At 44.3% G+C, this 13,395-nt stretch overlaps 2 protein-coding genes across 2 annotated transcripts in view; both read right to left on the bottom strand.

Annotated features, from left to right (window-relative positions):
* Nucleotides 1-8,902, bottom strand: part of myo15b (myosin XVB) — a 28,512-nt gene extending 19,610 nt beyond the window's left edge. The window contains exons 1-22 of the mRNA XM_041029184.1: nucleotides 8,618-8,902; nucleotides 8,288-8,464; nucleotides 7,001-7,065; nucleotides 6,822-6,885; nucleotides 6,245-6,354; nucleotides 6,019-6,093; nucleotides 5,372-5,465; nucleotides 5,178-5,281; nucleotides 4,990-5,053; nucleotides 4,493-4,606; nucleotides 4,218-4,379; nucleotides 4,021-4,134; nucleotides 3,876-3,934; nucleotides 3,239-3,362; nucleotides 3,043-3,138; nucleotides 2,315-2,446; nucleotides 2,072-2,197; nucleotides 1,907-1,984; nucleotides 794-942; nucleotides 482-527; nucleotides 263-387; nucleotides 66-180 (exon numbers count right to left, since the gene is read on the bottom strand). Coding sequence (XP_040885118.1) covers nucleotides 66-180; nucleotides 263-387; nucleotides 482-527; nucleotides 794-942; nucleotides 1,907-1,984; nucleotides 2,072-2,197; nucleotides 2,315-2,446; nucleotides 3,043-3,138; nucleotides 3,239-3,362; nucleotides 3,876-3,934; nucleotides 4,021-4,134; nucleotides 4,218-4,379; nucleotides 4,493-4,606; nucleotides 4,990-5,053; nucleotides 5,178-5,281; nucleotides 5,372-5,465; nucleotides 6,019-6,093; nucleotides 6,245-6,354; nucleotides 6,822-6,885; nucleotides 7,001-7,065; nucleotides 8,288-8,464; nucleotides 8,618-8,887 — 2,463 coding nt within the window. The 5' untranslated portion in view covers nucleotides 8,888-8,902. The remainder of the gene's footprint in view (nucleotides 1-65; nucleotides 181-262; nucleotides 388-481; nucleotides 528-793; nucleotides 943-1,906; nucleotides 1,985-2,071; nucleotides 2,198-2,314; nucleotides 2,447-3,042; nucleotides 3,139-3,238; nucleotides 3,363-3,875; nucleotides 3,935-4,020; nucleotides 4,135-4,217; nucleotides 4,380-4,492; nucleotides 4,607-4,989; nucleotides 5,054-5,177; nucleotides 5,282-5,371; nucleotides 5,466-6,018; nucleotides 6,094-6,244; nucleotides 6,355-6,821; nucleotides 6,886-7,000; nucleotides 7,066-8,287; nucleotides 8,465-8,617) is intronic.
* A 188-nt stretch (nucleotides 8,903-9,090) lies between these two features.
* Nucleotides 9,091-11,035, bottom strand: LOC121175573 (DNA ligase 1). The gene is made up of 2 exons (XM_041029387.1): nucleotides 9,275-11,035; nucleotides 9,091-9,174 (listed from the first exon to the last, which is right to left on the bottom strand). Exons 1-2 carry the CDS (start codon nucleotides 11,033-11,035, stop codon nucleotides 9,091-9,093), a joined length of 1,845 nt encoding a protein of 614 aa, XP_040885321.1.
* Between the last annotated feature and the right edge of the window lie 2,360 nt (nucleotides 11,036-13,395).

The following is a 13,395-nucleotide window of genomic DNA, read 5'->3' as shown; positions in this document are numbered from 1 at the left end:
GTCTTAACATGTTGACATGTACAGTAAAAACATCCAATCAGTGTCATGAACGGGTGGTTAGGCACCTTGGTGAGGCCCAGCTGGTAGTGTTCCTTCTCTGCACCGATCATGTCCAGCAGAGCCACTGTCTGCTCTCTGTCTGACACCTCACTCACCCTCTGGGTCAGCAGAACCCCGTACCTGTGGAACAGGAACAGGAACTCATTAATCCACAATCAGATAACGATGGTGCAGGCAGGGATGCTTCGTATATTTGCAACACCTTTCGATGAAGTAGGAGTACTGAATCCGTATGGGAAAACCCTCCTTCCTGATGTGGATGGTCTCCAGCATCCCTGCATGCCTCAGCTGGGCTGACACGTAGTCCACATCAAAGATCCCGGGAAGCTGACAGAAGACATGTGAGACACGGTCATACATTGTCCTGGAAGTGAACACCTATAATACCAGATGGCATTTAAATTAAAATAAGTGAGGTTACCTTGACATAATTTGGCTTCAGACAATGGATAAACATGGTTTTGCATCTGGTTTTAAAGGGAAAAGATAAAATTCAGGGATCCAGTATAAATCAACAGGGACACATGACTGACACATATCCATGAAACATCCCCATCTGAGCTGCTCAGTCAGATATCATGTGTCTCATCTAGTGAAGTCTCTTGTAGGACTGGTTTCTGTGATGATTCACGCCTAATGATGATGTTTTGAAGACCAGCTGTCAGACCCCCCCAAAATGTCTCTCATCTGGCTTCGACACAGAGCTAAATTCAGCGTGTGGGTGGTCGCTTACCTCTCCAGGCGGGTGGTGAGTTCAGTCAGGGACTGGAGGAAGTGTGAGGCGGCGGTGGAGGGCTGCTGGCGGAGGCCCTTCCCTCTCCAGCCCAGCTCTCTCTGCTGGATGTAACCGTCCTGAACTTTCCGGAACAGCTCGGACACCATCTGACCACCATGTGAGGGAAATATGATTTGTTGTTCTCTGTGGTTTTGGGAACAACTGATGTCTCATTTTTCATGTTGATGTACAAAGTATTCCGTTTTTACTCTCATCATCAGACGACCACTTTTCACTTTATGCTTCCTGTTAATTGTTTTTACTGTAAAAGGCAAAGTATAGAAGGAGGAGAATAAAATTAAGAATACGTTTTCTTTATTTTCAAAAATAAGAAAGTAAACTGAGACACTTTCTAGTAATTTTGACTTTGTGTCTAATAATTATGAGCTGCACAGTCACAGTCTGTATCTCATAATTGCAAGGAAAGATCATATGATATGTACATCTTATAATTACAAGCAAATATTTATTTTAAAAAGCATAATTAGCATAATCAGAATCGTGATTTAGGTTCTCATAACTACAGCTAAAGAACTCATAATTGCATTATAAAGATCTTAGACTTCATCAGAGGAAAAAATACTTACATTACAGATCACTGATTATAGATTGATGGGTAAAATTGTAATTTTATCCATTGAAAATGAAATCTACAGCACAATAAAGAGTGCACAGGGTGAAGGGGGTCTGAATACTTTCTGTCTGTAGGCCACTGCTACATCTGTAGTCACATGTTGACTGTGATTATTGGGTTGGTTGTGGGAAGATTTCACAGCAGTGAGTTTTTAACAGTTTTACACTGAGACACTGGTGAAAGGTTCGGTGATGCAGAGCCTCTGTTTACCTCAGAGCTCTGAAGAGGATTGTCAGCAGCTGTAGTTTGTGTGTTTCTGTCTTGCACTTTATTATGTCTATTATTATTATTATTATTAGTAACTGATTAGTCACCATTTATTAAGATTTACTTAAAACTAGGGGCATTTTACAACATGGAGTAAATTCAGCTGTTCACTGTGTATATGATTCTATGCCATAGACCCACATCAGCACTCTGTGTGGGCCCAGTCTCACCTTTAACCGACTCCTGGCAAAAAGCTCCACCACTTCTGTCCTGAACTGGTCGTGGTTCTTGTTCAGGAAATTATGGACCTGGAAAAATATGGAGTATAATTTAAATACAAATGTCCTTTCTGCATCAGCTGCTGTTTGATGGATTTGTTGTGCTGGGCCTGATACCTGGTAGGTGACAGCTCCAGCATAGTGATAAATAGTGAAGACTGGAAGCGGGTTCTTGGGCTTGGCATAGTAGGGGCTGTTCCCATGGTGATAGTGGCACTTCTGGAGGAAGGTGTGGTCAGTGGCCTGAAAAACACACAAAGACATGTACAGATGTAAGGTCCAGGGATTAACCCTGTGTGTGTGTGTGTGTGTGTGTGTGTGTGTGTGTGTGTGTGTGTGTGTGTGTGTGTGTGTGTGAACCTGGGGGAGGCAAGTCTGGTCGTCCAGTATGCGGAGGATGCCGTGTGGCCTAGCGGAGATCAGCTCCAGACAGGAGTGAAAGTTCTTGAGCGGCATCGAGTACCACTGGATCTGTTCTGCATTGTACTCCTCCTGTAGGACACACGGACACACGGACACACAGACACACACACACACACACACACACAGTGAAACTGCAGACTATTCTCAGTTTAAGTGCAACTTTTGGGTTGCCATGTTTGTGAATAATCTCTTTGGCTGCTGAGTCATAAATAAACATTAATAAAGGTAAATCATAAATCATAAATCAAGTCATTGCTTGTTATTTACACTTTAAGGGAACATAAGTCCCTCACTTTCTAATCAGTAATAAATGTTGAGAAGTCACTAATACAGTCATTAACTCTTTAATATCCCATAATTTCTGTTTCACTTTCACTTTTCTAATGAATAAATGTTACATCCTGTGTGTTACTATGACTCAGGATGTGGTTAATACACTAATTCATCAACTCATTTGTTGTAAATGTTGATAAAGATTTTATTCATAGTGTTGAGTCAACCTTAAAGCTGTTGTCTTATTAATGGCTTAATGGATCCATGGAGCATCAGTAAATGATTGACCAGCTGCTGATAAACTCATTAGTTATGAGTTATAAACCATTTAAGGGGGGGGGGGGGGGGGGGGTGACTTGTTAGAAAACGGTACCAGGGGGTCAGGTGATCACCTGCTCCTGAGAGATCACTGCCATGTTGATAAAATGCTGCAGCTGCTCATTGGCAAAGTTGATACACAGCTGCTCAAAGCTGTTCACTCCCAGATCCTGTAGGAGGAACACGGTGAACACTGTGACGTTACATCCAAAACCACGAGATAACATCTGTTTACCTTAAAGAGTCCAGATCTCAGTCCAGGATACCAACCTCAAACCCATAGATGTCCACGATCCCCACTGTGCTGTCCATCTCTGTGGGACTCAGCCAATCATTGATCTGCTCCAACAACCAGTCAAACAACACTGAATACAAGGCTTTGGCAATGGCATCTCTACAAGAGAGGGGGAGGAGAGGGGAGGAGAGGAGGAGAGAGGAGAGGAGAGGAGGACAGGAGAGAGGACAGGAGAGGAGGAGAGAGGAAAGGAGAGGAAAGGAGAGGAGAGGAGAGGAGAGGAGGGCAGAGGAGAGGAGAGGAGGGCAGAGGGGAGGAGAGGAGAGGACAGGAAAGGAGGCGGCAGGTGTTAAGACATTTTGTTTTTTCATTCATATAAATTCTGATCTTATATCTTCTCACAGTAGATGAGGTTAAAATGACTTTATCTGCCAGTTTGTTTTTCGTTTCTTTCTCAGTAGCAGACCTGTTTGAGTATGCAACAGGATAATGGGAATCTGATCCAGTAAAGTTTGATCTTCATCATTCCAGCTGTTATCACCTTCATTACAATTACAAATTAATTGTAGGGGTTTATTTTCTAACGGATGCCAGATGCAATATTTCTACATACTTTTACTTTTGGCCTTTTACATGGACCAAAACCTTCAGCGTTAGAGAAAATGTTCTTACCTAGATTCTATGGCACTTTCCACAGACAGAGGGCAGTAGATCCTGTCGTAAGTCGTCTCCTGTGCATGAGAGAGCTGATCAGTGTGCACGTGTTTAACAATATGAACAATACTGCGTGGCTGATCAGGCATGAGAGGCTACTGACTGTGACTCTGTGAGTGATGACGGTCTGCAGGGCCTCGGAGGAAATCTGCAACAAGGAGCCAACCCTCCTGGCCTCAGCCTCGCTGAAGATACGGGACACCTCAAAGGACTCACTCTGAAATAACACCAGCTGATGTATGATACCAGGGTTTGATTCAACTAACTCTCTCTCTCTCACACACACACACACACACTCACCTCGTATGAGCTGAAGCAGATGTTGCCGAGCTGCAGAATGGAGGACAGGATGGCCCAGACAGTGGAGACCTGGTCAGCATGGAGGCCGATGGTCTCAAAGCACTGAACCAAAAGCTGGAAGTCCTGTTTGTCCTGTTTCCCACTCAGCTCACAGGCGCCACCCTACAGGAGAGGAGAGAAAACACAAGTGTGTAGCATGAAGAATGAGTGAAAGGGACAGAAAAAAAAAACATGAAAACCAGAGATGAAAATGTGTTCGCTGATGTGTGATGTACTTGGTTCAGGTAGTAATAGGTCTCAGCTCCCTGCAGGTAGAGCTCCTGTTTGTCCCAGTCGTTCATACCTGCCAGCAGCTCATAAAACACATGGTAGTTCCTCTCCTCGTTGGCCTGCAGGGGAAATGAGACAAGAACTATTCAGTGGCATCAATGGCGTTTATGAACTCTGCTGTTAGCATGGCTAAAAACTGAGGACTGAAAAGCCATTTGATCACGTTTATAGGAGGAGGTATCCTTTATCAAGCTGAGAAAGCTGAGCCTCCCAACCATTCATTTACCAAGAAGCAAAAGCAACCAACCAGAAATGGAACTTGAGACATTTTCGCACAAGCCAACACAAGCAGGACTGTGATATATTATACAAATAGCTGAACACAGTAATTTACACTGACAAACTGTCCAGCAGCTCTATTCACAGTGTCGTCACCAGAGTCAATGGGATGTGTTCTTCTCATCTGTTTGAACACACAGCACACCTCACTCAGTGTTCTCACCTGAAATACAACCCTGGACTTCTCAAGGAGATATCTGGACAATGAGGTCCCTACAACAACCCCACTGTCAACCAAGATAAGACACAGTCAGCGAGGTGAAAAAGCTGCAACCAGTCTGGTCAGGGGAAGCAACGGGAGGTGACACATCAAACAATATTTCTACAGAGGGTAACATTAGGTGGACTCACTGGAGAATGTGGATGTGGAGGTACTTGCCAAAGCGGCTGGAGTTGTTGTTGAGGATGGTCTTGGCATTCCCAAAACTCTCCAGGATGGGGAAGACCTCCATGGGCTGGTCAAGGAAGAGAAAATGCTTTTCCAACTCATTGAAACTGTACATTGAAGGTGTTTCTTTGCTTTTACCCCCCCAACAGAGAATTACCTGTCGCAGATTGTTGTTTCTGCCCTGATACATGGAGCTGAGGTAGTGAACTATCAGCTTGGTGGCTTCAGTCTTCCCTGAACCACTCTGGCCACTGCACAAGAAATAAGAATTACCTAACAAGCTTTTTTTTTTACTGGATAGCTCAGGACTGGACAGATGACAGGTCACTGACAGGAGAGAGAGAGAGATGATATGTAACAAAGGTCCTTGTCTCATGCTAGCATGCTAACATTTGCTAATTAGTACTACACACAGTACAGCTGAGGCTGTCATTAGCAGTCATTAGCTTTGCAGGTATTTGGTTGTAAACTAAAGTACCGCACAAACTAAACTTTTGACCTGATGGTGGTTCCAGGAGTTAGTCCATACTCCAGTCACGGTAAGTTATTAAAATTTCTCCACCAGAAACCACAAAAAAAAAAATTCAATCCATTTAGTCTATGCCAAGATATTTCAGTCTGGACAGTGTTTATTCATTTGAATGAACCATTTTAAACAGTAATGAGTTATAAAACTGCCAAACCTCTCCATGTGCTGATATGATCAAGGCACTGCATTCTTTGAGTCTTTGTTGAACATATCAGGCTTTGAATGCCACACAAATAAATTATAAAAACTGATAAAAGCCGTGTTCCTGTCAGTACCTTATGATGATGCACTGCTCCTGTGTGGAGGCCTGAGACTGGTTGAAGGCGGCGTCAGCTATGGCATAAACATGGCTGAAGCAGAGAACAACAGAAAGTCAAACATACTGTGGAAACTTTAGGGGGGAGGACAGATGTTCTGATGGGTCTGAAACATTTCAGACACATGCTTCCAAAGAGAGAGAGACAGAGAAGGACATTATCTGTCCGAGAAGTGTTTGCTCACGGTGGGTTTCTCTGCTGCTCTCTGCCCTGGTATTTCTGCCTCAGCTCGTCTGTGTAGATGTTAAGGGGCTTGAAGGGGTTCATGGACAGTAGCATGTTTCCAATGTAAGTCTGGAGGAAAAAAAAAAAGGCACACACGCCTGTCACAGGCATTCAGTGAATATATGCACACCACAACAAATCAGTTAGTTCTTGAGAAAAAAAGAAAAAAAGCGGATGCTACAGGATGTCTTTCCTTCCTGTGTCCATCTAGATAAACGTCTTCCTCCCCAGTCTGACCACCCCCCATCAGTACTCTGCTGTTAAACTACTGTGAATTTACTGTTGAGCCACATTAGACTTTTCATTCAGTTTAGCATTGCACATCAATCTACTTTATTTTATTTTTATAGGTACTTTATTACTTCTTATTTCCTAAGTGAGTGAAGAGAAATTATAACAATTTCAGTGCAGGGCAAAAATTAAATACTTTCACTTATTTGTAGTTCAAAGAAACATGTTTCAGACAAGGACCAATATTTTACAATGAACATTTTACCTGATTTTAATCATTGTGTGAGGTTAGTGATAAAACTTACATAAATACAGTCCCGGTGGAATCTCTTCTTCAGATTCAGAAGCACGGAGCTCTCACACACCTCTCTAAAAACACAGGCAGACAGGTTAAAAGTGTGCATTATTATACTGTAGCTAGTATGTGTGTGTGTGTGTGCATACGTGTGTGAGTGTGTGTTAATCTGCATGAGTGTGAACTCACTCCAGCTGGGACAGATCTTCCACCTCATCCACCTCTATGGCTATTTTGCTGCCTGGCATCACCACCTGAAAAGAGGCAGCCAATGTGAGCGGATGAGGGGGGGGGGGGGGGGGGGGCACAGGTCAAAAAAAAGAAAGCCCCCCCTCCCAGACCAAACACTTCACACGACCCTGTCCTTACCTTCTCTCCACAGCCATCTTCTTCTTCTAGTCTGGCTAACATTGAATTTATCTAGATTTTGCCAACGCTCCACTCTGCTGCTAAACTTTCCACAGCAGGTAACTAATCCACTTGCAGTGATGGAGCAGTGTGATAGCTGATATACTGCATTCTGGTAGCAGCGTGCTGCACTGTGTTGTAGGTTCTATTGTATCTGCACAGGCCGGGAGATGAATAAACCAGCAGGAAGTCTTTTATGGCCTATTGTTTTCTGTCCACACCAGCTGTAAGAGATGAAGCAGAACTGATGCGCTGACACGCCGACCCTCAGACATTAGACAACCACAGATCCAATTCTCTGAATTGGACCTAATGTTTTTATCTCTTTGAGGTTAATGAGGTTTATAGAAAAATGCTAGCAGACATAAAAGAGTGAGAAATGAGTAAAATGCCAGTCAGATGTGTGTCAGTCAGTGGGTCAATCCCAAAGTAGACCAGGTTGTTTGGTGGTGACTACATGTAAATTCCAGGTACTTGCAGGTGTTACCAGCAGTGGTGACTGACAGAAGTACTGTTTGACCACAGTATCTGTATCAATGAGGACGACTGATACTTTAAAGGGCCTCCCCACCCACTGTCCATCCACACAGGCATTTTTACTTTTTTGATCTCATTAGACTGTCTGAGCATGAACACACAGCATGAGCTGTGGTTCATTAGATTTACTGGAGTCAGTGAAGTGATCTAAGTATAGGAGTAATATGTTCAGGTCTTCTAGTCTCTGGCTTGCTACACTTTGGATGAACTGGAGTAGGCATGAACCAGTTTTTTAGCATCTGCCTGAGACAACATAGATTTAACTTTGGAAAAATTTGTCAGTGGTAAAATGATGTCCTTGTTATACTTGTAATGTGGCTATAACACTTAAATTCAACCTGCTCACTGGGTTTCAGAGACAGTGAGGTCAGTTTGGAACAGATCTTCTCTCTATGACTCTCTATGACGCCTTCCACAAGCATCTCAGTCCTGTCTTTGTTTAGTTGCAGAACTTCAATGTAAAAGTGCCCCTCAAGGTCAGGGGAGCTAATAGGACTTTAGACTTATAGTCGCTTTTTCATGATGCAGTACCTGTGTGCTGACTAGTCGACTCTCCAACATCTCCTGGGTGGGGTCCTCTGATTCCCAGGGGCCTCTGCCATTGTGGGCAGGCACAGTCCTGGCCTGGCCCCCATTGTCATAGACTGTCCATTTGTTTAGCTTCTCCACTGTCTGGTGGGGTAACAGGTTCTCAGCACGCAACCAGTCCTGAACCACACACAACAAAGACAGATGACTGGCCTTAAAAGGATCACAGGACCCTCCAGTTTAACACATTTTTTGTCACACCTAGAAATTTCATATTCTTGTCTTACTGGTATTTTTATTGAAGAGACCAAACACCAAAAATGTAACACATACCTGAGGGTCTCCACTCATTCGTGGGCTCCCAGCCCAGTGCACTTCTGGTTGGGTGATAGTACGCATACCGCCCACACCCATAAGCTGGGCCACTTCCCTGTCTGCCTCTTCTTCATACAAGGAGCAAACACCTGACATCACTGCATTTGCCTCCCCATTTGGAAAGGGCTGAGTGGTTGACCTTGGTATCCCAGCTACATCCTCCCTCTCTGGCTCTGGTCCTTTGGCCTGATTCAGTCCGCCACCTATTGTTCCCCTTGACAAGGACATCGTGGTCCGGTTGATCTGGGAGGCGTCCAGTTTCCCTCTTGCAGGCTGAAGCACACTGACTCCATTTTGATTGTCAAGGGCAGCTCTCCTGTCTCTGTCCTCAGGTTTGCCTGACCCTTCTGGTGTACCACTGGACCCAGGGACCCTCTCTGCCACATCCCCACCTGATATTAACACTCCTGACAGGGGCTTCTTGATGGACTTCAGCAGGCTGAGATCTGGTTTGACAGGGAGTACAAGCCTGGCACCTGGTTTTGGGGGTTTGGGCTCTGAGGTAGTGGGCTCTCCTGGTGATTCAGAGGTACTTGTTGGAGTTGAAGGTCCAGGAGCCACCAGGGGAGTCACAGCTGTCTTTGCCTTGCCCAGTTTGTTCATCCTGGGGAGTACCACAGCATATTTGGCCTCTACTTCTTTCTCCTCAGTTGTGGCTGCTTCTTCCCCTCCCTCCCCTGCCTTTCCCTGGGGGTCGCCTTTCTCTTTGGCCATTTTATTCTCTGAGACACTCTTATTTTTCCTGCTGGCCAGGCTGGTTTTACTGGCAACTCTCATGGCCATCCTGTGTTTGAGAATATGGCCTTTGGATTTTCTAGTGCCTTGCTTCTGTTTTATGGCCCGAAGAGAGAGCCAGCGAGAGACTCCGATGGCTTTAGTCCAAGCAGAAAGTTTCTTTCTGAAGTTTATCCCCCTCGGCATTTTCTTCTGAATCCAACCAGACACTCTGTGAAGAGTTGCCATACCTTTTCTTCGCGCTATCAAACCTTCTTTGGGTTTGCTGGACCCTCCATTGATAGTCCCACTGGCTGATGTGTCCTCATCGGGCTTTGCCAACATCTTATTTGCTTTGTCTCGGAGAGATGCCATCTTGACCTTCCCCAAAAGCAAATTCTGTGGCCGCCCTTTTATGACACTTTCAGCATCCTGCTGCTCTTCAGGCTCCAGAACGGCTTTGAGGTCTTTACCTTTGGCTTTGAGAAGCATTATTTGGTTTTGGCCTTTGATGGCTTTGGACAGTGTTAGTTCAGCCTCCTCCTCTTCCTCTTCTGGATCAGCTTCTACAAGAGGATCCTTCTTATTGCCATTTTTTATTTTGCTGGCTAACTTGCCTTTTGCTGTGTCAGCCTTGCTGAGGGAACCTTTTATTGACTGAGTCTCCTCTGTTTCAGAGCCAGGTTTGTCCTCTTTCTGTGGCTTCTTTTTGTTCTTTTTTTCTTCCTTGGCTTTTTGTTTGGCTTCCTTTTCCAACCTTTTCTTTTCTGCTTTGGCCCTCTGTTTTTCTTCCTTCTCAGCCTGCTTATCTGCCTTGGTTTTTTTAAACATCTTGTTTTTCGACCCTTGCGCAGGCTTTGATAGACGAGGTGTCTGTCTGCGTCTTCTGCAGGCTTTATCAGCTGTTGGCTTTTCAGACATGTCCTCCTGGGTTATCTCCTTGTCTTCACCCCCATCACTGACGACGGCCTCAGATGCTTCAACTTCCTTTTCGTTTTCCTCCTCTTCGGCAACGGGTGCGACTGGTTCGACCTCGGACTCACTTACAGATTTGGCTTCCTCTGAAAACTCTTTGTCTGATTCCTCATTTTCTGTCTGTTCTGTATCTCTCTGAGTATCTGATGCCTCAGCCTCCTCCTCACTGCTCTGCTTACTCCCCTCTGTTTCATCTGGCTCTTCGTTACTGCCCTGGTCCACCTCCTTCTCATCGTTACTAGTCCCGTCTTCAGTAGCATCCACTGAGCTTCCTGCAGAGCTCTCTGATTCCTCCTCCTCACTTTCTGTCACTCTGTCTCTTCTCTTGTTTTCAGGCTTGGTGGGGAGCTTGTTGTTGATGCTCCCTGGTTTTGTAGTGAGTGCTTTTGGCGGACATCTGAGTTGGGTGGTCTTCTTTCTGCCCCCTGTGATCTTAGCATCTTTCTCATGTTGAGGTTGTGATATACCATTTCCTTCATTCCTTTTATTACCCTTCACTCCACCTGTGGTTCCGTCTCCCAGAGGTGTTGAATTGCCTCTTCCTTTCTGTTTCACATTAGGCAGCTCAGAGGGAGGTTGCGATGCTTTGAAACCCTTCTGACTTACATTTTTCTGTTGCTTTCCTTTTCTGTCAGACCTTTTTTGCTTTGTAGCATTTGTTCTGCCTTGAGACTTGACTGGTGACATGGCGGTTACTTTAAATCACCTACAGAATAACAAAACCATATAAACTGTTTGTCATTTGAGATCAGAAAATGGAAACATTGTTCAGATTATAAGTCATAAAACATTAGAAAATTTAAATCCATCAACAGCACACTTGATACTGATAGATGCCTTAGCTACTCAATAAAATTAACAATTAAGGACTATAGGTTGGCTAACATCAACTCAGTGAAACCAGGTCCTTAACTCAGTCCATCAGCATTAAGACCAGATTCACACTTTAAGTCCCTGATCCTTGTTCTGAGGATCAATGCACCCATGTCAGACCAAGCTTAGCCATAACTGAGCTGATTTTCTGTCTAAGGTTAAGTTTGACAGATGCACTTAGTCTACATCAAGACAAACTTAGCAGTAAACCAATATATTGAAAGAAGGAAAAAGCAGAAAGAAGCAAAGTTCATGCACAGTAGCTATCAGCCTCTTCCAGGCTGGATGAAAATGACTCTCCTTTTCCCTTCGCAACAACAAAACAATAGCTTTTATCTTCAGGTTAAATCTAAACGGTAGTGAAAGGCTATCTTTAGATCCGCCTAAACGTAGATGAGTAGCCGGTGCGCCCTGGGGGGAAAAGCAGTGAGAGCTCATTTCAGTGTAATATACCTTACCAGGCTTCTCAGGTGAACCCAGGCATGGCTGGGGGGGCTGCAGAGTGCTCCGGCTTGTCCTCAAGAGTTGGTGTCACTGATACAAACATGTGCACATGCTCAGGAGAAGAACTGAGGGGCAGTTACACGCCAACATCCCACCCACTAACATCATACAGGAGGGTACACAGCCACTCAACAAAAGTGTGTGTGTGTGTGGTTTATGCATACACACAGTGCCCCCATTGACAAAGGTGAGCTTGACGTGCACCAATACACACACACACACACACACACACACACACACACACACACACACACACACACACACACACACACACACACACACACAAAATACCATTTGAATAATTCAGCTTTATCTGGGAGGTCATACAGCTCTGCTGCTGTTCATATGGCCAGCTGGTGAATGCTTGGAAGGAAAGGTGAGAGGTGCTGCTTGGAGTCATCAACAATGGGTGCTGATGGAAGAGAAGGGGGGGGGGGGGGAGAGAGGGGAGAGAAAAGAGAGAAACCAAGGATTCATTACATGACAGAGGGGTTCTGTCGGTGTGTGAAGGAATGCTGAGCTGGCCTCATTTCGAAACCCTCAGTCTCTCAGAGCAGGTCTTATATGATTATGTGAGAGTTGCAATAATACGATGTGATAATGTTTTAACAACATAAATGTGTAACATAAAAACATGAGCAGTCATTTGAGTGGTAGGGCTGCTGTCTCTAGATTACACAAGTGCTGTTAAGGTAATTAAAACTGAATTTCAATGAATATAGCTCAGTTTGCACAGTAAAATATAGTAAGTGAAATTCAGATGACACTACAGTTATATTTAACCTCAATGTCTTTCACGTCTTATCACATATTTATTGAGGTAGCCTAAGTTATGTTTTTAGGAAAGTCTGCAAAGTAAAGGGATCACATAAATGCAGTGGAGTAAAAAGTTGATTGTTCTACTTCAGGTAGAGGCATAATCATAGAATATAAACAGTGACAGTAAAGCACAGTATCTTACAACTGTGCTTTGGGTAAATCTACTTACTTTACAGCACTGGAAAGCAAATATTGATTATGATTTTACATTCACAACACAGTTCACAGGCTTCTTTTACCTCTGGTCTTTGGAGAAATGAGATCTACATGTATTTCCCTTCCCATACAAATACAGACTGAATGTATCCTGTGGTTATTTTCAAATTACTGAGATGTAACCTGGAATAAAAATGGTACACAAGAAAAACTACTTCCAGGAAAACTAACTGAAGCCTAATAAGCCACCATTTTATAGCTCATTTAAGATCTTCAGGTTGCAAATGACAATGGCTCATCTTGCAGGGTCAACCTGCTACTGTTAGCAGGTCCAGCCTCAGCCACGTCCTTAAGAGAGCTCCGGTTGCAGTGAAGCCACCGCCGTGGCTCAAGGCAATTAGTGGACAAAGCACCTCATTCTATTATGGATGATCAAAACTCTTGGCTGTGCATGTATGACAACTGATCCCTCTTTTATCCACTTCCACGAGAGGTGGCCTGTGCTGCAGAGGCTCACAAAGACAAAGATTATATTTGGGCTTTTTTAGGGGGAAGGCACTGAAGGTGAGGAGTGAGTGCTAGAATATAAGCAGACAGGTTTTTCAGGTTTCAGTGGAGGAGCATTCAAACACGGCACAGCACAGCAGGAGAACGTGTGAGCGTGCTGAGAAAATAAAAACAGACAGACACAAAAA

The sequence above is a fragment of the Toxotes jaculatrix genome, chromosome 21 (genome assembly GCF_017976425.1).
Source record: "Toxotes jaculatrix isolate fToxJac2 chromosome 21, fToxJac2.pri, whole genome shotgun sequence".
Taxonomy (NCBI): domain Eukaryota; kingdom Metazoa; phylum Chordata; class Actinopteri; family Toxotidae; genus Toxotes; species Toxotes jaculatrix.
The sequence above is the reverse complement of the archived record's forward strand: the minus strand, read 5'-3'. Positions and strand labels throughout refer to the sequence as shown.